Raw genomic sequence first — 22,668 nt, 5'->3', positions numbered from 1 at the left:
AGGAGCCCCCGGGAAGTTGCCGACGCTGATCCCCATTTACAGAAGACACCGAGCACCGAGCGTGTCCTATGAAGCCGGGCCGAGAAGCGTTTAGTAGGCACCAATTGTGTCCTGGCACGTCAAGTCCGGCCATACATTCTTTGTTGATCCCCATTTGTGAGACTCGAATCCAGCACCCAACAGAAACATTGCCCCCCAGAACAGACCATCCCTGTTCCCTATTGACATTGCAAGCATCCAGTCACTCAAATGAAGATCCTCGGCTCTCTTCTGAGCCTCGTGGCTAGTACTTGCCAGAAGTCCGTTAGATTGGGGCAGGAACCGGTTTTTTCCTTTTTGTATCCTCAGCACTTAATATGGTGCCTGGTACACAGTAGGAGTTTAATAAATGTTTCTTGACTGACTGTGCTGTTGGGTTTGTAATGAGTCCCAGCTTTGCCTCTGACTCTTCCTTGTCTGTAAGATAAGTCTCAGCTCTGTCCTCAGGGTCCCCAGAGCTGGGGGACCTCCTGCTGGGGCCGGTGCATTCGCCTCCTAGTTACCGCCCCTTTCTCCAGCCCCTCCTCACCAAACCATCCTCCACAGCCATTCTCCCAGACACTCAGCGCCCTTCCCCCTACCGGCCCTCCCAAGAGAGTCTCGGACCTCCCTGCCTTTGCCCACATCATCCCGCTGCCCGACCTTTGGGACCCCCTGGTTCTCCTCTACGTTGAACCCAAGCCTCCTACAGGAGCCCTTTCCTGATCTCCATCTCCCTGAAACCGCGTCGCTGGGGTTCTGTTTTGTTTTCGGGTTTTATGTGTGTGTGTTTATCTGTAGAATGGGTTTTCCCCCGGCAGAAGAAAAGCTCTCTGAGGGCAGCCCTTGCTTGAAGTTCTGTCCTGGGGTTTGGGGTTTTGCTTTGACTTTTTTAGAACCTGAGGTAATGGATGACATTCAGTAAATGCTTAATGGACGTTGGTTGAACTAAGTCATTCCCCCTCCCCCCCAGCTAATCGAAGTTAGGGCCCCCAGGATTGGGGAGTCCAGGGCCACCAGTCCTTCTGTTTGCACCGTGCTTCCTCTTGTGGGCTCCCGGGACCCCAGGGGGGGGGGGGAAGGAGGAAGTATGGGAAGCCCCTTCTCGGGAGGTGGGAGAGCCGAACAAGGCCTTGGTGCTTGGGAAGTGCTTCCGGAGGGGAGGAAAGGGGGCTTTTGGGGAGCAGGCTAGCCAAGGGGTGTCTCTGGCTCAGGCTTCCCAAGAATTGAGCCATAAGCTCAGTTATGGACCCTTAAAGGGAGGATCTTGGTCCAGCCCCCAGCCTTCTTACAGAAAGAACCTTGGGCCAGGTGGCTTGGAGGCAGGGAGGGGGGGGTCGCCCAGTGTCAGAGGCAGGCTTTGGACTGGGTTCCTTGGGCGCCAGCCCACACGTCTGTGTCTCTCTGGCTCCCGGTCATGTGTGTGACCCCGGCTGCCCCACCCCCTATACACACCTCCTCTGGGCTGCCGTGACACAGTGTTCCCGATCGTCCCTCCCCCATCCTTTGACGACACCACCTTCTTGGAAAGAAAGTTGGGCCAAAGGGGAGGGGGCTTGGGCCCATAAAAGTGCGGGGCTCGGGGACGCCGGGCAGAACCCCGGAGAAACAGGCCCACGGACAGAAATGGCATCCACCACTCAGATCCAGGCCGTCTGCCTCTTCTTCCTCCTCCTCTCTAACATGGTGTGTTCTTCCGTTCTCCCAAGGGAGGTAAGTGTCTGGCCTGGGAGGGAGTTGGACCTGGGGGCCTTCCGAGGCCAGATGTCTGGATGTTTGGAGGTAAATGGGACAGACTGTAGGAAAGGGGCGAAAGATACAGAGAGACAGAGAGAAACAGACAGACAAAGACAGAGACAGAGAGACAGGCAGAGACACAGACAGAAACAGAGAGAAATAAAGAGACACAGAGACAGAGAGACAGACAGAGAGAAATAGAGACAAAGAGACAGAGACAGAAACAGAGACAGCAAGACAGAGACAGACAGAAAGACACAGAGAGAGACAGAGACAGAGAGAAATAGAGACAAAGAGAAACAGAGACAGAAACAGAGAGACAGAGACAGACAGAGAAAGACACAGAGAGACAGACAGACAGAAATAGAGACAAAGAGACAGAGACAGCGAGACAGAGACAGACAGAGAGAGAAAGACAAGAGAGAGACAGAGACAGAGAGAAATAGAGACAAAGAGAGACAGACAGAAATAGAGGCAAAGAGACAGAGACAGCGAGACAGAGACAGACAGAGAGAGAAAGACAAGAGAGAGACAGAGACAGAGAGAAATAGAGACAAAGAGAGACAGAGACAGAAACAGAGACAGACAAAGACACAGAGAGAGACAGACAGAGAGAAATAGAGACAAAGAGACAGAGACAGGCAGAAACAGAGACAGAAAGAGAGACACAAAGAGACAGAGAGAGACACACACAGAGAGACAGAGAGAGAGAGAGAGAGAGAGAGAGAGAGAGAGAGAGAGAGAGAGAGAGAGAGAGAGAGAGAGCAAAGAGAGTAAAGGAGGGAGAGAGGGAGAGAAGGAGAGAAAGTATCCAGGAGAGGGTACTTTGATGGGGCTCTGGATTGGGATCTCCTTCCTCAAGACATGGGATCTCTTCACAGACACAGGACCTCGTGCAGACCCCCCTCCAGGAGGCAGCTCCAGCTCACAAAGACTTGACGGTGAGAAATATCCCCAAGAATGGCAGCCCGTCCCCTTCGCAGCCCACTGTTCTGCCCCTTGGCTCCATCAATCCACTGATCTCCTCTTTTTTCCCCAGCAGCCCCTGCTTCAGAGGACAAAGAGATTCAACAGCCACTTTCCCATCTGCTCCTTCTGCTGTAATTGCTGTCACAACGCGAAATGTGGCTTTTGCTGCCGGGCGTGACCAGAGCCCATCACCTCCTCTGGTGTCATCTCCCTCTTCCCAAGTTCCCTTTCCCCCTTCAGTTCTTAATTTATTCCCTCCCCCACTGCCCCTTCCTGTTGTGACTGTCTCAAAATAAAGTGGCGTGCTTCCCCACAACAAAGCCTCCAGGATTTTTTTTCTTTCTTGAAAGTGTCACCCCTCACTCCCCAACCCCCAGCAGCAGCTTGGCGCTACCTTCCATGCCCACTGGTCATTGCTGTGGCTCCGGAGAGAGGGCTCCATCTGAGCTCCCCACTTCGACCCAAATATAAAACTTCAATTCTAGCAGCAGGACTGGGAGTTGGGGGGATCTTCCCTGCTCATTCTTGGCCACAAGGTCTTCCTCAAGTCTTGGGAAATGGGTTGTCTTTAAAGGAAATGGTGAGATGAAACAGAAAAAAAACTATCCCGATAGGAGAGCTCTGTCTCTGGGCCTTGGGTCACCCAGGACATTCCCGCTTCCTCTTCTGGACTCTGCTTTTACCTCTTCTCTAAACTTTTCAGGCCTCCTGGTCCCTAAGCTTACTCGGCATTCTGAGTACAGTAAATGTAGGACGATTACCCATCTCCCCCTCATTTCCTACCTCCCCCCAAACAAAACATTGCAGCCACTATTCCTGGGTGACCTGGACTTCCATTTTTTCTCTTTCACCTTCCGTCTCCACAATTCCAGATTACAAAGATCTGCTGTTTTCTATGGGTCGGGCGTTAATGGTGGACAAGAGGAGAATGTGTAAAAGAGGTCTTTTCTGTGCCCACCTTCTTGCGTTAGTGTTCCTTCCCTGGCTCAAGAAAGGTAGTGGACACACAGCTCTCTGTGGTCACCAGCTCTGATGGATTCAGCTCATTGGCTCATTCTTCCCATCCTGGGCTCACTGTCAGCCAATCAGGAAACATCCTGCACTCTCCCGATGGAGTGGATGTGACTGGCTTCCCATCCTTGGGGATGGGGGTTCTGGACCATAGTTTGTCCTCTGGAACAGGATTTAGATAATTGGCCTGGGGACTGAGTGTATCGCAATCATACAAGTTCACTTGGGTGCTCCAACAGAAAGTGAGGAAACTTTCTTGGCTTCAGAGACCCAGAAAATACATGGTGCACCCCAATTTTCTACAATTTTTCTCTGCTTCCAGAGCAGAGACAAGAAACATGGCAGATCTTGCTTATAAGCATGCGGTTTAAGGCCATTTACTCAGAAGAGTGAGGAATAGTGAAAAGAATTGAGGTACCTCGAGTCAGAAGAATTGGATTCAAATCCTGACTTTAATTTCCTTCCTGTGAATCATTTCTCTAGACCTCAGAATCCTAATGATGGTCTGGACCAAGTGATTCCCAAGCTCCTTTTCAGCTCTTAATTGTTGACTCCTCAATCTCACTGTCCTGAGTTTCAATCTGACCTCAGAGGCTTCCTATCTGTGTGACCCTGAGCAAATCACTTCCTTCTGTTTGCCTCAGTTTCCTCATCTGTAAAATGAGAATGCAATGGCCCGCCACTCCAATATCTTTGCCAAGAAAACCCTCAAAGGGTCACAAAGAGTCGGACACGATTGAAATGACTGAAAAGCAAAAATAAGTTCTGAGGGAGGGCCTTTCGTGCTCTAGACCCATCATTATAATTATATTGATCCAGCCAGGTGTTGTATAACCCCTCTTAGACTGTGAACTCCTTGAGAGCCATTATCTTTATATTTATCTCAACCTGGTACAGTGTATTGACCGTTCTAGGTCTAACTGGGAATCAAACTTCCCTTGTTGGCGGAGTCAAGCGGAGAAGCCTGTCCCCGGGAAGTTGGGCAATCTCTATTATCCATGAAATACAGGGTGCCTTGATCCCTTTTCCAGTTTGTGCAAATAGTGTCACCTTAGGATGTGTCCTGGAGGAAAGTGGCAGCGAAAGCTGTTCCCTCTGCCTGGGGCTGAGCCATTAAGCCTGGCAGGAATGGGCCAGCCTCTCCTTTCTCCTCCCTGACTCTCTTAGGGACTCTTCCTGCAAGGTCAGCCAACCTTTAGTCCTGGCAGAGACCTCAGGGGTTTAGGGTTCTAGTACAGTTATAGGAATATAGAGTTTTTCAGATGAGGAAACTGGAGCTGAGGGAGGACAAGCTCCTTATCAAGGTCACACAGGATGTTCATGGCAGATCCAGAACTCAAACCCTGCTCCCCTGACCCCAAATCCAGCAACCTTTCCATTTTTATTTTTTCTCCTTTTTTTTTAATTAGATCTTTTTATTGACAAGATATATGCATGGGTAATTTTTCATCACTGACCTTTGCAAAACCTTCTGTTCCAACTTTTCCCCTCCTTCCCCCCCCCCAAGCTGGCAGGTAGTCCCATCCATGTTAAATATTTAACACTATTTAAAAGCCTTTTTCTTCCACCTGATCCCCATACTTCGAAGGACCTGGCATCTGACTCCCTAGTTTCACCTGCCCTTAGGAACTCAGGCTATGCCCCCCCCCCCCGCTTCCCTTTTAGGACTTAGGACTTCATCCCCATCCCTTCCCCAGTTGCTTCTTCAATGGGTCTTTGTCTCACTCTCGGGGAAGGCACGGGCAGCGTCTGACATCATGGAACCGGAGGTGGGGGTGGCAGGACCAGTTCCTCCCCCCCACCCATCGCTTCTACCCCTGGGAATTCCCCACCCCTCACTCAGGGATTCCCTCTTGGGGAGATGGCACCCCTCCTCCCTCCCTGACTTTGGGGTTGGTGGGCAGGACAGGGAAAGCTGTAGTGGAGCCCAAAGAACTGGCCTCCTGATGTCCTGGTCACTGGGGTTTGAGTCCCGGAACTTCTTACAATGATAATTCTCTCTACAACTGCCCCCTTTGCAAATGCTTAAATTGGAGAGCCAACTCTGAGGGGAACAACATTCTCAGAATGTGATAAGGTTTGCAAAGCACTTCACACTTGTGAAATCATCCTGGTAACAGCAGTCTTGTGAGGGAGATCCATTTTATAGTTGGAGAAACTGAGGCAGGAGAGCCAGGTCTGACCTGAACCTTGCTCCACACAGCCTCTGGGGGAGGGAGGGCAGCTAGCATGGCAGGTGATGGGGGCAGGTGATGGCCCCTTTCCCCAAACCCCTGAGAATAAATCACTGCTCGACCCTTTCTCCCCCTCCTCAGAATGGTGGTGACGGAGGATTCTGTCCAGAGCTCCCCCGGCCCAGGGCTGCAACCTGCTGCGGATCTCCCTGGGGAAGGAGGCTCCAGAGGGGAGGCAAGAGGAGGCAGGCGGGAGGGAGGGACAGGAGTGGCCTCTGAGCCATCCTCTCCTCCACACATCCCTACACTCATGTAGGACCCAGGCATCCGGCAGCCCCGGCCTCGGCCCCAGCTGTGACAAGGGCCCTTTTGTGCCCCCCCCTTCCCCGGGCAGGGAGGAGCCGGGTGCTGGAGGCAGGCGGCCCCTGGCACCCTGGGTGTGTGTGTGTGTGTATGTGTGTGTGTGTCTGTGTGTATGTGGGGGGGGAGGGGAAGGGCTGGTCCTCCAAGGCCTAGACCCTGGGACGGGGGAGGGGGAGCTGGATGGGTGGACAGGCTGAAGCTGAGGGGACAAGAGAGAGAGGTCAGCGCAGTGAATCCTGACGGCAAAGGAGCAGGGGCCGCTCTGGACGGGACGGGCTGCTCTGCACTGACCGGGCTGGGACGGCTCTCAGGTCAGGGGGACGGACTGCTTGGGCCGGGAGCGAGGGGCTGCTGCTGGGGAGCTGCCGCAGGACAAGGGGGCGCTGAGGGGGCTCGAGGGACGGAGGCAAGGGAAGGCTCAGGAGCGCGCCGACGCCGGGGCTGCATCTCGGGCTGCCGGCGGATGTTTACGGCTGGCAGGGCTGCTCTGCGTGTCCCCCCTCCGCCCGGACCGGGTCCCCCCCTCCACCCCGGGCCGTGTCCGTGTTTTGGGGGGTTGCACGTGTGAGAGTGTCTGGACTTAGGTGTGGAGTGTGAATGCCGGCCTGAGGGCTGGACGTCGCGCGTGTCTCTGTACGTGTCTGAGCTGTCTCTCCACGTGTCTGTCTCTGTATGTGTGTGGGTACAGAAAACGGGTGGGAAGCGGGATGGGGGGGGGGAGCTCTGACGGGAGGACCCTAGATTCTGGCTCCGCTACTTACTGAGGAGCTCCCTTCCAGCTCCAGCTCCCGGCGGCGTAGGACGGCGCAGGGTTTGGGAAAGGGGGGACCGCAGAACTCCCAGCTACCCCCCGGGACACAGCCCCCTACCAGTCATCGGTGCTGGATGTGGGGAAGAAGGGCCTTCTTTCTCACACACCTCCTCTCCCAGAAGCCCCCAGGGGGAGAGGGGGTAGCCGAGCCCCTGGATGGAACAGCACTCCTTTGTCCTGGGGCCAGGGGCCAGGCACTAGCTGGGGGATGGGGTCCGTGGGGGGGCAGAAGGCGGCAGGAATGCTCCCGGCATTTAGGGAATGTCCAGTTGGTGAAACGGAGGCATTGACGGGATGGTCCCCACGGACCCAGGCCCCCGCTCCCTCGCATCCCGCTGGGCCCACCTCACCTCCCACCCTGCGAGTTGTAGGATTTTCCTCCGGAGCTTCCACCGCTCCTCCCCCCCTCCCTGTCTTCCCTCTGCGCCCCCTCCAGCCCAACCGGAGCCGCAGGGTCTCCTGCGCTCTGCCTTCCTCCCGGCGCACCTCTCCCCACTCCCTCCCACCTGGGGGCCTCGGCAGGACTCTCCCTGGCGTTGGGGGGGGGGGGGAAGCAAGTGCTGTCATGATGCAGGGAGCTGTTTCCGCCCCCTCAGCACAGTCCCAGCTGCTGCCAGCACCGAAGCGGGAATGTGTGTGGGGGCTCCAGGCGTGTCCGGGCACATGGGGCAGCCAGATACTATGGGCCCGGGGAGAGGTAACTGGCTGCCAGGTCCGGGGGGGTGCGGCCCGGGGAGGGGAGCGCCGAGAGCTGGCCGCCGGCGCTGGGGACAGAGCATGGGGGGACGGCGCGCTCGGGCTCCTCTCCATGCTCCCAACTTCCATTCCAGGTCGGCCGGCTCGCAGCTTCAGGGTGGAATAGAGGAGATCCTTCAGTCGGCTCCAAGGACCCAGCAAAGATCTGATCTCTAAGGCAAGGTGTGCCTTCCCTCCCCCCCTCCCCTCCCTCCCCCCCATCCCATGCTTCCTCCACTCTCCCTGCGCCTGTATGAGCCTTGCATATAGTAGGTGCTCAATCCGTGCTCGTTGGATTAAAAGGTCCTCCCTCTCCTGCCCCCACGTCTACCTTTAACTCTTTCCTCTCCAATTCCCAGCTGCTGCCCCCCCCCAGTTGGTCCTGGGGAGCACCATGAGGTACCTCACTGCCCTGCCTCTCTTTTGGATAATGATTGCAGGTAAATGCAGGTAAAGGGAAATGGGGATGACAAGATGGTTTAAGGCTTTGGGATGGAGATGGGGATGGAGGGGGTGGGGCAGATAGCTAGGTCCCTGAAGAAGGGTAGGGGGCCAAGGTGTGTGTCTGTATGTGTGTGTGTGTGTGTGTATGTTTGTGAGTGTATGTGTGTGAGTGTGTGTGTATGAGTGCAAGTGTGTGTGTGAAGGTGTGAATTTGTGTGTGAGTGTGTGTGTGAATGTGTATATGCGTATGAGTGTGTATGTGTATGTTTGTGAGTGTATGTGTGTGTGTGAATGTGTGTGTGTATATGAGTGCAAGTGTGTGTATGTGTGTGAGTGTGTGTGTGTGTGTGTGAATGTGTGTGAATGTGTGAGTGTGTGTGTGCAACTCCAAGATAAGGGTGCCTGAGTCCTAGGAAGGGAAGGTGCGGGACTCCCTCTATCTACAGCCTGGGTCTCTTCCTCTCTGAAGCCTCAAGGGGCGGTCAGTGGGGGGCCTGGATGCCCTCCACCATCTCAGCCTTCGAGAGGACCTGCGTCTCCATCCCGTGCCGATTCGATTTTCCCGACGAGCTGCGACCTGCTGTGATCCACGGCGTTTGGTACTTCAACAGCCCCTATCCCAAGAACTACCCACCAGTGGTCTTCAAATCCCGGACCCACGTTGTCCACGAGAGCTTCCAGGGTCGAAGTCGGCTCCTGGGAGACCTGGGTCTCCGAAACTGCACCCTGCAACTCACACACCTCAGCCCAGAGCTAGGGGGCAAGTACTACTTCCGAGCGGACCTGGGAGGTTACAATCAGTATACCTTCTCTGAGCACAGCACACTGGACATCATCAGTGAGTAACCCACGTGGGATTCTGAAGGCTTTGGGGGGCTGGGGGCCGGAAGGAAATTCTGGGGTCCTTGCACTAAGACAGAGGGAGCTTTTATCCACTGAGGCCTAAGAGGAGAGTTGGAATGAGTTTATTCCCATGATCCCAAAGTTTTCTTTCAGTTCTCAAATCCTAGTCACCATGACTTCCTGTCACGTCTAACCAAAGTCTGGCCAAAGCAAGGGAGTAATAGTGATAATAACTGCCTAGGTAGAGCACGTTATGGTCGCCCAAGGCCTTATCATAAGTTTTTGGTATCGAGCTCCCTCCATAGAAAGGGGGAAAGAAGCCGAAGGGCCAGGTCCCTCGTGCACCTGCATCAAGGTGTTTGTCTTAGACACCTGGCTGATGCAGGCTGATGTCCCCCCCCCTCCCACCACCATGACAGTCTGTGAAATTCCCTCTAGACTAGACAGGAGTCACGTATAATTATACTCAAAGAAATCCAGCAGGGATGGTGTTGGTGAAGAAAATGGGTCAGTCAGTCAATGAACATCATTTAAGTGCTTACTGCATACCAAGCAGTGCATGGGGATACCAAGTAAGGAAAGCTCCTTTTCTTAAGAATCTCCCTTCTAAAGGGGGTCAGGAGTAATGAAAACCAGACTGGGGACCTCAGCTGATGCTCAGCTAGGGAGCATTCCAAGGCAGGACTTCCTGCCACCTGGTCCAGAGCCCTGTCCACGCTCTTTCCCTGTGTCTGCCCGCCCCCAGGGGGCCATTCCCAGACTTCTTTCATCGATTCCCCCCCAACTCACCAGCCTCAGACCACTTACTTGCCTCAATCCCAGAATCTCAAAAGAATTGAAGGGGTTGCAGGGAGGGGAGAAGAAGAGAGGTTCAAGTGGTCAAGTTAAGTTGACCCTTAGAGCCACGTGACTCCTGGTTGTGCTCCTATACCCAGATTCCTTTAAGCTCATGTTTTCATGACCACTGCCATCACTGTGGCCAAGTGATGGATTTCCAAGACTACGGGGAGACTCTAATTATATGTGGTCCCAGTCCAATGGAGATGAGAATTCCACTGATACATCCCTGCCCTGGTATGGTGTGAAAGGAGATAACAGGCAAAATAATACAAATATAGATTTCCACTCAGGACAAAATGGCGGAAGCATTGAACCAAGACACTGAATGGACAATGAATGAGAATCTTATGTGTTTAGGGATCGGTGAATGAAGGAGTGTCGGTTTTTAGGGGTATATGAATGGGAAAAGAAGGGGAAGAACACTTGTCAGGATAATGGGGGGAAAGTTACGGGTGCCTCCATTGCTGACTCCCCCAACCCTGGACAGATTCTCCCAGTATTGTGGTGCCCCCTGAGGTGGTGGCAGGTACAGAAGTGGAGATCAGCTGCATGGTGCCCGATAACTGCCCCGAGTTGCACCCAACGCTGAGCTGGTTGGGCCATGACGGCCTGGGGGCTCCGGCCGTGCTGGGCAGAATGCGGGAAGATGGCGGTACTTGGGTGCAGGCATCCCTGCTGCACTTTGTGCCCACTCGAGAGGCCAACGGGCACAGACTCGGCTGCCAGGTCACCTTCCCCAACACCACCTTCCAATATGAGGGTTACGCCAGCTTGGACATCAAATGTGAGCTTGGGAACAGAACCCAAGGTGGGGAGGGCAGACTCCCGAGCCTCGAGGGGTGCTGAGGTATCACAGTCTGAAGGCTTTCCCATGAATTCCAGGGCCCTGGGGGTGGGGGGAGAGGTAAAGATAGCTGGGGTCTGGGAGAATAACGGTGGGAGAAAAGTGAGACCTTTGGCAAAAAAGTGCCCGAGTCTCCTGAAAGTTCTTGGTGTCTGTCCCTGCTCTCAGACCCCCCTTTAATCGTGGAGATGAATACCTCCGTGGAGGCCATTGAGGGGTCACAGGTGAGCTTGCTCTGTGGGGCTGACAGTAACCCAACCGCTCTGCTGACCTGGATGAGGGATGGGGCTGTACTCAGGGAGGCCGTGGCCAGGAGCTTGACCCTGGAGCTGGAGGACCTGACCCCCCAGGAGGATGGCATCTACGCCTGCTTGGCTGAGAATGCCTACGGGCAGGACAACCACACAGTGGGCCTCAGCGTCATGTGTGAGTGGTTCTCCGGGGCTCTCTCCCCCTGGACCCGGGGAGGGAGGGCCGGGAGATAAACAGAGAGAGGCCAGCTGAACTCACCAGGGCCTATCCGAGGGCGCGCTGGGATTGGCTCATCCCTGAGCTCATGGGTTTTCTGAGGAAAGTAAAGAATGAGACCAGGCTTGTGCTGGAGCTGAATGACAATGGTTAGAAACAGGAGGAGCCAGAGACAAAGCCAGTATTATAGATTAGGGCTGGGCCCTTGGACCGCAGGTTAGGTCTGTGGTGCTCTTATCATTGGGCACTGAATTAGCATTTGGGCTCTGGACAAGGTTAGGACCCGGCTTCTGATTCCCAGGACAGGGTGTGTGTGTGTGTATGTGTGTGTGTGTGTGTGTGTGATGTGTGTGTGTGTGTGTGTGTGTGTGTGTAGGATGGGATTGGGAGAGAATCCCAGATCTCCGACTCTCCCTCGGCTCCCATGTCCCATATTCCTTCTCCACCTTTCTCAGACGCTCCCTGGAAACCTTCCGTGAACGGGACCGTGGTGGCCGTGGAGGGCGAAGCCGTGTCCATCCTCTGCTCCACGCAGAGCAACCCAGACCCCATTCTCACCATCTTCAAGGAGAAGCAGATTCTGGCCACGGTCATTTATGAGAGTCAGCTGCTGCTGGAGCTGCCCGCTGTCACTGCCGAGGATGATGGGGAATACTGGTGTGTGGCTGAAAACCAGTACGGGCAGAGAGCCAGCGCCTTCAACATCTCCGTGGAGTGTGAGTCCGCTCTCCCTTCCAGCTTCCCTTCCCTCCTTGCCACCTCAGCACCTGGGCAAGTGGGGATGGTCCCTGCTCAGGGCCTGATCCTGTGCCCAGGCCCCCTCCAGTCTTACTGGTCGGTCTGCTCAGATGAGGTGTGAAGTTGAGGGATGAGTTCATTCCCAGCATGAAGGGCAGCCTGTATAAAGTACAGATGCGGGATTTGTGGAATAAGTCTGGAAAGGCAACTTGGGGCCAAACTGGGCTTTAAATCCTCTCTTAAGAATTGTGTACTTTTATCCTGGAGGCAATGGGGAGCCACTGAAGCTTCCAGGGCAGGGGAGTGAATAAGTCCCCTAGGTAAAAACTAAGGGGATTGTCTCCGTCACTGTTCCCTCGCAAATCAGCACAGAGAACTAACATTTGTCCTGAGTGCCAATCAATGCGTTCAAGTGGAGGCTGCGGGGAGACCGCTAAGTCTGGTTCGGACTTCTCCTAGCTCTAGATTTTTCACGTGTAAAAGGGGCTGATTTGGATGACCTGTAAGGTCCAGAGCTTTCCAGCCCCGAGAGCGGTGGCCTTGTCCTATAGACAAGGAGACTCTCCGCAGGAGAGGAAACGGAGGCAGAAGCCGTAGCAAGGTGCGACTTCTCGGTGCTGGGGTGGAGCGAACGGAGGCGAGACGGCTCGGGAATGAGACCCGGGGCTCTCGTGAGGCCGGAGCGGGAGCTCCTGGGGCCGAGGCGGGGTTTGGGGACGGTTTGGCGGGCTGCTTTGCCGAGGAGGAGCCGCTGAGCGAGGCCCCGGCGCCCCTTTTGCAGTTGCCCCCGTGATCCTTCTGGACTCCCACTGCGCGGCCGTGAGGGACATGGTGCAGTGCGTCTGTGCCGTCAAGTCGAACCCGGAGCCGGCGGTGGCCTTCGAGCTGCCCTCTCGCAACGTGACGGTGAACGAGACGGAGCGGGAGTTCGTGTACTCGGAGCGCACGGGGCTCGTGCTCACCAGCATCCTCACCCTCCGCGGGCAGGTGCAAGCCCCGCCCCGCGTCGTCTGCTCGGCTCGCAATCTCTACGGCACCAAGACCCTGGAGCTGCCCTTCCAGGGAGCCAGTGAGTAAGCCGGCTGGGAGGCCGGGGGGTGGGGATGGGGGGGACGGTGGGGGGAGTGGGGAAAGGGGGCTCCCCGCTCCCGGGACCTCAGCCTCCTGGCCTTCTCTCCGCCCCTGCCCCTCCCTCCCCTTCCTCCCTGACCCGCTTCGGGGCTGTCTGCTTCTTTCCTGGCTCTAGACCGACTGATGTGGGCCAAAATCGGGCCCGTGGGAGCCGTGGTCGCCTTTGCCATCCTCATCGCTATCGTATGCTACATCACCCAGACCCGCAGGAAGTGAGAGTGCTGGGGCCGGGCCGGGAGGGGGTCGGGGCGGAGACTCGGTGCCCCCACCATCCTGTCCGGGGCTGGGGCGGAGGGGGCGGAGACTCGGTGCCCCCATGTTTCTGCCAGAGCTGGAACGGGGGGACATAGACTCAGTGCCCCCACGATCCTGTCCAGGGATAGGGTGGAGGGGTCAGTGACTCGGTGACCCCATGCTCCTGTCAGGATTGGAGCCGAGGGGTCAGTGACTCGGTGCCTCCATGTTTCTGTCAGAGCTGGAATGGGGGCATAGACTCAGTGCCTCCATGCTCCTGTCCAGGACTGGCATGGGGGCATAGACTTGGTGCCCCCACGATCCTATCCGCGGCTGGGGTGGAGGGGGCATAGACTCGGTGCCCCCATGCTCCTGTCCAGGGCTGGTTTGGAGGTATAGACTTGCTGTCCCCACAATCCTGTCCAGGGCAGGGTGGTGGTGACTTCTGGGAGGTTTGGGAATGGGGAATAATGGTGGTAATTTTCTCACGAAGGCCCCTATATGTGCTGCATATTGTTAGGAGGGAAATAGGAGGAGAAAAGATAGCCTTAGGAAGAGCCTGATCTTAGGGAGCTCCCTTGGGGAAACCCACAAAAATAAATCCAGTCAAGGCTCAATTGTTGAGGGATTGTTACAAAGGGAAGATTTCACACCCTTTATCCAGAAATCCCAAACATTCAACTAGGTGAATTAAGCACCTGCGGTGCATTAAAGTAGGTGCTGGGCAATAGGGACCCAAAACCAAAATGAAAATCTGTTCCTAGGGGCAGCGAGGTTGTACAGTGGATAAAGCACACTGGATAAATCCAGCTTCAGACTTTTACTAGACGTGGGACCCTTGTTCCATCAATTAGCTAAACAAAACAAAAACAAAATTGAGTTTCTAACCTCAGGCTGTTTACATTTGCCATTATTTATTTACTTATTCATTCATTCATTTATTTGTTTATTTATTCATCCATTTATTTATTTTGCCATTGACTTTGATGAGGAAGTTAGGGACAGTGCCCAAGAAAACTTGATTGCAGCCTCTATCTTTGCAATTCTTACTCTTAAAATCTGGCCTAAGAAAGTGCTTGTCCAAGTTCCAAGCTCAACCATTTCCTCCGGGATTTTACTGGCTAGCAGTTCCTGGTCACTGAGGCTTGGGAATCAGGTCAGGGCAGAAAAATGGGCTGGGAAAGAGCTCAACTGGGTGGAGCAATTAGGGGCCAGCCTCTGGCTGGAGCTGAGAGCACAAAGTTCTTTGTTCCTTCTCCTCACTGACCACCAGGGGGAGAGGGAGGATGGCCTAAGGCAGCCGGGCTGCCTCAGGTCCTGGGAAATGACCCAAGGGAATCCAAATGGATGCTCCCAATCTCAAAGCAGAGGACTGAGAGCTCGCTCTATCACAGGCTGAATTCCCCAAGCGTCCCGGCTGAGGAAAGGGGACCGTTGCAGGCCAGGATGGGGTGCAGACTGGCTGGGAAACGGCCAAGGCTTTGGGGCTGGGAGGTGCCAGGCTATTTCCTGTAAGCTGAGTGGCCTGGGTTCCGGAGGGGACAATTGAGCCGGGCAGGGCTCTGCCCTAGGAGGGGATTTTGCCCCCAGGACACTGACGGACACCTCTGCTTACTGTTTCACGGTCTCCCCCCTCCAGCCCCGTATAGAGCACCCCAACATCCCCCCTCCAAGGATGCTATTGCTGTGATCCCTTTTCTGACAGCCCGGCCTAACCCCTGAACCCGAGGGGGCGGCTACGTCTGCGTAGCCTACCTCCGCCCGTCCCCGGCGGTTTTTGTCCCCGCTGAAATGCCCCCTCCTAGTTATAGCTCTGAGAATAGGTGTGGGGATCAGCACCTGGTGAGAGGGCCAGGGACTGGAGACCCCGGGTTCCCGCTGGGCCTGATGGGTACTGCCCTCATAGGAAGAACATGGCTGAGAGCCCCAGCTTTGCAGGTGGGGAGAATCCCCCAGTTCTGTTCAGCAGCGACTTCCGCATTCCAGGGGTGCCAGAGAAATCTGAGGTGAGAACTAGGGAGTAACAGAGCGGGGGAGGGGCACAGGGGTGGCAGGGCAAGTCGAGAGCTAGGTAGCAAACCAGGGGGGCTGACCCAGGGGGAGGGGGAGAGAGATGGAAAACAGGAGTTCTGGGGCAGTGCGGATGGATCCGGGGGAGCAGGGGCCGGAGCAGGGGCCGGAGCTGGGGTTGTGCTCGCGGGGTGGGGGAGGGGAGGGCTATTCTCCCTCAGTCTCCCTGGACTGTGACTCCGTTTCCTTTCTAATAGTCCAAAGAGGTCTCTATCCTGGAAAGTCACTGAGCGCCCCAGGTAGGTTGCCTGTGGCCTCAGTGTCTCCGTTTCTGGGACCCCTTGGGGTCCCGGGCCTATGTGTGCGCGCGCGGGTGCATGTGGATCCCTAAAGTTGAAGGCTAGCCCTGCCTGCGGCGAGAAGGGGGGCGGGCGTGCGGGCGGGAGCCGGACACAAGCCACCCTGTTCTCTCCTCTCCTAGCTGCTGCTGTCGCTTCTCACTGCTGCCTTTGTCTGGAGCTCTCAGTCCTTATTGTCAGTCACCACAATGTCCTAAGCATCCCCTACGTATAAGGCTGTGAAAGGATGTAGGGGGGCTGTGAAGGAAGGGGGAGCCATTGTCCCCGCATGAGGGAGGCTCACCATCCCCCAGGCAGGACTAGGGGAGGGCAAGGTCGGGGATATCTACCAAAGGCCATGGCAAAGCTGCCCGCTGCAGGACAGTGCAGCTGGGGAGGGCCGGTAGGAGGAGGTGAGCTTGATCAGGGAAGGCTAGCTGGAAGTGGGGTGGGGGCGGGAAGGAACTGTTGGGGGGCCAGAAAAGCTGGGGGGCTGGGCCCGAAACCCAGGCAGCCCAGGTGACCCTTGAGGAATAACAGGAACTGAGGCTTAGAGGGCAGGGGTGGGGAGGACTGGAGAATCTGGCTTTGACTCAGTGAGCAACAGGAAATGATTGAGATGAGAAGAAGGGCAGCAAATGCTTGGCAGCTGGGCAAAAGCCCTGAGCTGGTGGTGAAGGGACGGGACCACCCATAACTGATGGTTGCCCCTTCCTAGAGTGAGAGGCGCCTGGGCGCAGAGAGGAGGTTGCTGGGCCTTCGAGCAGAACCCCCTGAGCTGGACCTGAGCTACTCCCACGTGGACCTGGGGAAGCGCCCCACCAAGGATAGCTACACCCTGACAGAGGAACTGGCTGAGTATGCAGAGATCAGGGTCAAGTGAGGGCTGAGGGGCTGCCTGCCTCTTATCCTTGACCTCAGGACTCCCTACCCCAGACTCTCCCCTGCCACAGCCACGAGTGGTTACTAGGGCTGGCCTCTGGCTCCTCTTCCTCTTAGGGCAAAGGGAGGGGGAAGAGAAGGGAAGGGAGCAGAATGAGGAAGGGGACCTAGTGGTCTCACCTCCCCCTCCCAACCCCACCTCCTTTCATTTCCTGGCTCTGCCCTCTCCCTCCCCACATCATGACTCCCCTCTAACCTCCTCCATCCACCTTGTTCATCAGTCGAGAGGGGAGTTCCTGTCTCTGTTATTTATTGCAACCCCATCCCCCTTCTTCCTTTCTCCTATGTGGCCCCAGGGTCTGTACAGAGGGAACACTAAATAAATGTCCTTGAGGCCATCTTCTTGCTCTAGTTTCTGATTTTCACTCTTTCCCCAGGGGGTTGGGGAACCAGGTATGGTCAACTGGTGTCATCAGCATTGAGCATGGCAGAATCTGGAATCAGTGGGAGAGGGGATATATAAATTTAAAAAAGATTCATGGTCCCCACAAGTGGCAGCCTTCTTGACTCTATCCTTAAATAGTTTCTGGGCCTGAGGGGGTCTAGGTGAGAGAAAATAATATAGGATGCCTAGCACTGGACATGGAATTAGCGCTTCCCAAATACATTGAGCCTGGCCCACTCAATCAGCAAGCACTGATCAAGTACCTACTAAGTGCCAGAAGCTGCCTTGGGTGCCACAACACAGAAGCACCACCAAGTCTGTTAATAAATGCTTAGGAAGCCATATTCTCCAGGAGTGGGAATGAAGTGGGACTTGACAAAATCAGAGAGGAGCCAGAAGAAAGGATCCAGAGTCCTCCCCACATCGTCCTCCCTTTCCTATTTCACCTTGTTCTCCTTCACAACTGAAAGGGCGTGTAGGAGCAACCCTGTCCTAACCTCTTCTTGGAGAGAGAGAGACACACACACACACACAGAGACAGAGAGACAGAAAGAGAGAGAGAAGTAGGAGAGAGGGAGAGAGAGAGACAGAGAGAGACAGATGGTGAGGGAAATAGAAAGGAGGGAGAAAGAGAGGCAGAGACACAGAGAGATAACTAGAGACACAGAGACACAGAAAGATAGAGGAAAGGAGAGAAATAGGAAGGAGAGAGGGAGGGGGAGACAGAGAAAGAGAGAGAGATTGACAAAGATGAGGCTTGCCTCTCCTTAAGTTACCTAGGATTGGCTGCAGGCCTCTGGATGTGCTCTGTGTTGAGTAATCAATGAATAATGCTGTGTCTCTCTTATGATGAGTTACATGGTTAGTGGAATAAATATTTTACCAATTCAGCATTCTAGATGAAGGTGTGTTATTGCGAGGGATTGGAGGATGGGGTTGAGTCATGGTCCAACAGATACCTCTTCCCCAGCTACTCCAGCTGCCTGTCACTTGCTCTGAGAACTCAGAACAAATGGCAGGTCCTGAGACAGAGATAATCCCAGAACTGGGTCCTGGTTTCTGGGAAGGCTCATAGTGTCACACAGACTCATCAGCACAGGATAGATACATACTGATATGAAGAAACCAAATACAAATACTGGAGACGATAGGAAGCCACTGGAGCTAATGATTAGGGGGTCTACATGATAATGAAAATTCCTCAGGTGACCATTGGGAGGAAGAGCTGGAAGCTGAGTGACCCACTAGGAAACTGTGGCAATAATCTAGGTGAGAGCCAATGAGGTGTGTGTGGAGTTGTGGTGCAGCTAGAAACACATAGTTTAAGAAATAATTGCATATGTAGAGTAGGGACAGTTAAGCTGAAGGAAACCCTGGGAACTAGGAAGGATGGGAGCATCTTCAAGCTCCCAAGGGGAGCTTGGAAAAGAAGGAGCCTCTGTTCCATTTTCCCCTGTCCCTCATCTGCCCCACTCCCAATTCAGAGGGATCTAGACCCTGCTCCTAGACCAGTGGGGTTTCTCATCTTATCTGTCTGCTTAAATACAATAATTCAAACCTGTTGGAGTCCAGCTCCAGTGAATAACCAAGAGTATGAATGAATATCAAGGCCAGGCAGAAGATATGCTTTGCAATCTCTGTTTATTAATCAGAGTATCAGGTTCATGTACCTTTTAGATTAGTGTTACAAAATTACTAGCTACCTTCATCACATTTCTTCCAGGGCATTTCCATATTCATCTAAATTGTCAATACCAAGATGTTTATCGATACAGAATTGTAAATAGCATAATTGTGATGCTCACCAACATCAAAGAATTGTAAATAGTTGTGATATTTATAAATACAGAGAAGAAATTATCATATTAATGTATTTACCTCAAGTATGTCTGATTCATTGTATAGTTAAAATGCCTCGTTTCTGTTGCATGTATTCTCCATCAAGATTATCCTGAATTTGCCAAATATGTCTGTACAATTGAAAGCGAGATGGTGAGCTGATACAGTTTGAAAAATTCTCTGTAACAGAGAGTAGGTCTCAAATAATACTGGACTGAACTCTTGCTGTTTATGGACTAATTCAATACTGGTCCTCTACATCTCCCCCTTTTTATTCAGAAGATGAAGTCTATGAACTTCAGTTCCCATAGTTGACAATGATTGCAAGACATACCATAAAGCATGAGGGGCTAAGCCAATGAGTGTAAGGATAACCCATGCAAAAGGAACTGTTGGGGGTCACGGCCCCAACTCCTGAGTGGAATGGGCTTTATGTGACCAGTACTGCCTGTCCACTTGAACAGCGAAATTTGTGAGTAAGGAGAGGCGAGAGCCAAGGTGGTGTGGGATTCTGCTTTATTACAAAGACTGCAAGTCCTTTTATCATCTCGGTGCTTGCTTCCACTTCTTACATCATATGTAAGTACATTCTAATCTATAGTAGATACATGATTCTCTACAGTAAGTTACAGGTAGATATATTGTGAGCATTCCTTTCCTAATAGGGATATTCAAGGTACTCCCCTCCAAGGTCTGCCATGCCTCTCATGCCAAGCGGGTGGGACCCCCTTCCTCCAGCACCATCTTGTTCACCCTTACACGGCTACCCTCAGATTACCTGAGCCGTGCCCTGTGTGATGTCCAAGGCTGATGGCGGGGTTGGCAAATCTTCTTACAAGGAACAAAATGCAAAAGCATAGAAGTCAGATTATTTACAGGATTTAATTTTTTTAAATTATTCAAATATTTGGTTAGCTATGTTATCAGGATCAATTCCAGGGACACTACTTTTTGCCATGTTTTCTGTCAAGGCAGCTAATTGAGATTTATCCCAAGTGAGGTTGGAATTACGTATAGCTCCATTTATTCTGTTACTTATTTGAAGCCATGTCACATTGGTGGTATCATTATCCCATCTAGATTTACAAATACATGAGTGAATTTATAATCACAAATTAGTTGTAATTGACTTTCCAAATTGTTTACATGATCCCCTAACCATATTAATGATTGTTCCATTAACTTTGGTCCTTGTTTTAACTCATTATCTATATTAATTTGTTCTTTAAGAGCTTATGATCTATTTTTTGCTAATTGATTCGCTAATTAGGTTGTCTGAATAGATTCTGTTAGGAGTTGAAGCTGAAATAGCAAGTGATGTAATAATTGCTATAGTTGCTAGAAGTCCAGCAATGAAATTCTCCTTTTCCCATTTTTGTTTTCTAATTTTCCTTTGATGTTATCTCAAACCTGTTCACCTGTTGACCTGTACTAATGGTGATTAATCTTAGCAGGCACCAGCACACAGGATGGATGTTCAATAATAAGAACCATAGATAGCAAATTAGAAGACATTTAGATAGAAGTAAGACACTGGGATAAAACACAAATGTAACATTTTTACAATATATCCACCTAGCACATTCGTGATTTGGATTCCAGTGCCATTCCTTAAAACAGTATCTGTAGTTGGAAACATCTGTGGATATTTTTAAACATTCTGCACAGTATATTACTGAGGGGCCTGAAAACATCATGGAATCCCATATCTGAGCTGTAAAAATTTGTTCCATCCTAAGTCCCAAATACATTGTAACAGGAGATCCATCCAGACCCTGGTTAATTTATGGTCCGTTCACCAATCAGTTCTAGTTCCTCCCCAAACCAATAGGGCCCAAAGTCCTCTGGGAGTGGGGAATGATCTCATCTTCTGAAACTAGTTCCGGCTGAGAATGGGTGGAGAGCAGAGTCCCATCTTTTTATGGAGGGGATGGTAAGCTGGAACTGATTGAAGTATCCAGTGGTGATTCAGTTCCTTGAAGCTGGCCAATGCATCTGCAACTGACCAAAATCTAGAATAAAAAACAAATCTACCAAATAGAGGTTAAAATGATCTGAGATAGAACGACAAGTCCACAAGGACTGCTATAAGGTATAGACAGCCAATGTAGATCCGTCCAGGAACTTTTCCTCCAATGAAATATATTTGTGTCACATGAAAACACAGTCCAGACAAATGTTAAAGATGTTTCAGCTTTAGTTTCAATAAACAACAAAATAACAGGTCTTCTAGACAATCGTGTTAATTATTCTTATATTATTTTGGAAATCTACACGCTTTATTTCACACTAACATCTTATCTATAACAAATAGATGACTAGCCCAAATACTCATTCTACATATTTTCAGATGGAAAAGAACAAGACATTATAATTGAATTGTGTGGAACATTTCCTCTGATTATAGAAATTTTTTATTAGAAGAAAATACAGGGATGTGATAATACTAGCAGATCTGGTTCTTCAGGCCTCAGCTTGGGAGCATACATGTGGCCAAATAAAGTTTCCTTAGTTTAGTTTGATATCCAATTATAGTAGTTCTATCTTATAAATCTCAGGAATGATCAGGTAGGAAACAAAGCAACAGAACTGGGAAACTGAATCAGAAAGATCTTACCTTGAGCAGAAGTTCCCAATTCTTGTCCAGATACAGACCAGTTCAGGGTCACATTTCTCTGAGTAGCTTATGATAATCCTCTCAAGTGCTGATTACTGATTTAATGATTAAGTAATCAAATTCAAAACTCAAAAGAATATCAGTTACAGTCCCAAGAGATTTATCTCTAATAGCAAATTCTACTAATTGAAACTAGGGTAAAATAAACAATTTTTTTAAAGTTTACCAAAATTTAGACACATAGGAGATTGTTTAACTTGATTTGTAGTTAAAACTCATCTTGGTGCTAAGGATTAATCATTAATCAAGCTCATAAATTTTTAGTAGATACTTTCCTTGTTATATATATTACTATATCTCCTAAACAGACTCATCTCTCAGAGTTGATGACCTTGATTATCCTGAAGGTTAAGAAAACTGAGAAGCTTAGAAATTAAGGTGAGTTGACAAGGTCCCAGGAAAGGGGTTAAGCTGTTTGTTGCCCAACGCCCACCATTCTTAGTGTTTTTATGGGCTGTGCTATATACAATAATTATCAGATTTAGGTTTAACATGACAACAGCTCCAAATAACTTAGTTAACAATTTAAACTTTTTTCTAAGTAATAACCAAATAGTCTTGTAATTTCCTTTTAATTTTCTAGTGACAGTGAAAATACCTAATTCCATAAATTACATTTACAAAATAATATAAGACAGGATTTGCAAGGCTAAATAAACTTTCTGCCTTCTTTTAGTTGACAAATCTATTCTGTTTCCAAACTGTTGAGCTGGAAAGTTCTCAGGGAGGATTTCCAATCCCTTAAGTAATTTTCTTTTTTGTTTTTTAGGGAGGAAAGAAGATACAAACATATTTTTTAATTGAAAAGGAACAGATTTTAAAACTTACTTAACTTTAGTTCATAAGATTTCCTAAATTTTGATTAAATGTTCCAGACAAACTGAATTGCCATTTGGATATCTTCCAATCCACACAAGTCATTTCAATTTTTTTTTGTGTTTGTGACTGAGCCTTGAGAAGCCTGATTCTAGATAGCTCAAAAGCAGCCTGTTTTTTGTTTTTGGCAGTTTTTCAGTAGCTGTAAACTGCTTTTCTGTTTTCCTAAATTTAGTGCAAATAGATTATAATTTATATATCCCTTTAGTGGGCTTTGATTAAAACAGCTTTTACTATCATA

At 51.4% G+C, this 22,668-nt stretch overlaps 2 protein-coding genes across 6 annotated transcripts; both read left to right on the top strand.

The window, feature by feature from the left end:
• Positions 1–1,601: 1,601 nt before the first annotated feature.
• Positions 1,602–3,044, top strand: HAMP (hepcidin antimicrobial peptide). Of its 2 annotated transcripts, none has more exons than XM_051988991.1 (3): positions 1,602–1,731; positions 2,637–2,696; positions 2,795–3,044. In XM_051988991.1, the coding sequence occupies exons 1-3, from the start codon at positions 1,645–1,647 to the stop codon at positions 2,900–2,902; spliced, it is 255 nt and encodes an 84-aa protein (XP_051844951.1). In that variant the 5' UTR covers positions 1,602–1,644; the 3' UTR covers positions 2,903–3,044. The 2 variants fall into 2 exon arrangements, with proteins under 2 accessions (XP_051844951.1, XP_051844952.1); XM_051988992.1 differs by having other exon boundaries at positions 1,603–1,731; positions 2,798–3,044.
• A 3,406-nt stretch (positions 3,045–6,450) lies between these two features.
• MAG (myelin associated glycoprotein) lies at positions 6,451–16,988 on the top strand. Of its 4 annotated transcripts, XM_051988932.1 has the most exons (12): positions 6,451–6,583; positions 7,914–8,001; positions 8,178–8,258; positions 8,732–9,100; positions 10,433–10,729; positions 10,958–11,215; positions 11,713–11,973; positions 12,777–13,064; positions 13,242–13,338; positions 15,267–15,366; positions 15,628–15,669; positions 16,427–16,525. In XM_051988932.1, exons 3-11 carry the CDS (start codon positions 8,213–8,215, stop codon positions 15,658–15,660), a joined length of 1,749 nt encoding a protein of 582 aa, XP_051844892.1. In that variant the 5' UTR covers positions 6,451–6,583; positions 7,914–8,001; positions 8,178–8,212; the 3' UTR covers positions 15,661–15,669; positions 16,427–16,525. The 4 variants fall into 4 exon arrangements, with proteins under 4 accessions (XP_051844892.1, XP_051844893.1, XP_051844890.1 ...); XM_051988930.1 differs by lacking the exon at positions 15,628–15,669 and having other exon boundaries at positions 6,452–6,583; positions 16,427–16,988; XM_051988931.1 differs by lacking the exons at positions 6,451–6,583; positions 15,628–15,669 and adding an exon at positions 7,640–7,780 and having other exon boundaries at positions 16,427–16,988.
• The last annotated feature ends 5,680 nt before the right edge of the window (positions 16,989–22,668 follow it).

This window comes from Antechinus flavipes, chromosome 3, assembly GCF_016432865.1.
Source record: "Antechinus flavipes isolate AdamAnt ecotype Samford, QLD, Australia chromosome 3, AdamAnt_v2, whole genome shotgun sequence".
Classification (NCBI taxonomy): domain Eukaryota; kingdom Metazoa; phylum Chordata; class Mammalia; order Dasyuromorphia; family Dasyuridae; genus Antechinus; species Antechinus flavipes.
Note: the sequence above shows the minus strand (reverse complement) of the source record. Positions and strands in the feature narration are given on the sequence as shown.

Bases quoted from the DNA above. Each gene is read 5' to 3' on its own strand.
- HAMP (XM_051988991.1), top strand. From the start codon at position 1,645: ATGGCATCCACCACTCAGATCCAGGCCGTCTGCCTCTTCTTCCTCCTC. The intron at 1,732-2,636 runs GTAAGTGTCTGG...ATCTCTTCACAG, and splicing joins CTTCCGTTCTCCCAAGGGAG to ACACAGGACCTCGTGCAGAC. The intron at 2,697-2,794 runs GTGAGAAATATC...TTTTTTCCCCAG, and splicing joins CAGCTCACAAAGACTTGACG to CAGCCCCTGCTTCAGAGGAC.
- MAG (XM_051988930.1), top strand. From the start codon at position 8,213: ATGAGGTACCTCACTGCCCTGCCTCTCTTTTGGATAATGATTGCAG. The intron at 13,339-15,266 runs GTGAGAGTGCTG...CTGCCCTCATAG, and splicing joins ATCACCCAGACCCGCAGGAA to GAAGAACATGGCTGAGAGCC. The intron at 15,367-16,426 runs GTGAGAACTAGG...GCCCCTTCCTAG, and splicing joins GGGTGCCAGAGAAATCTGAG to AGTGAGAGGCGCCTGGGCGC.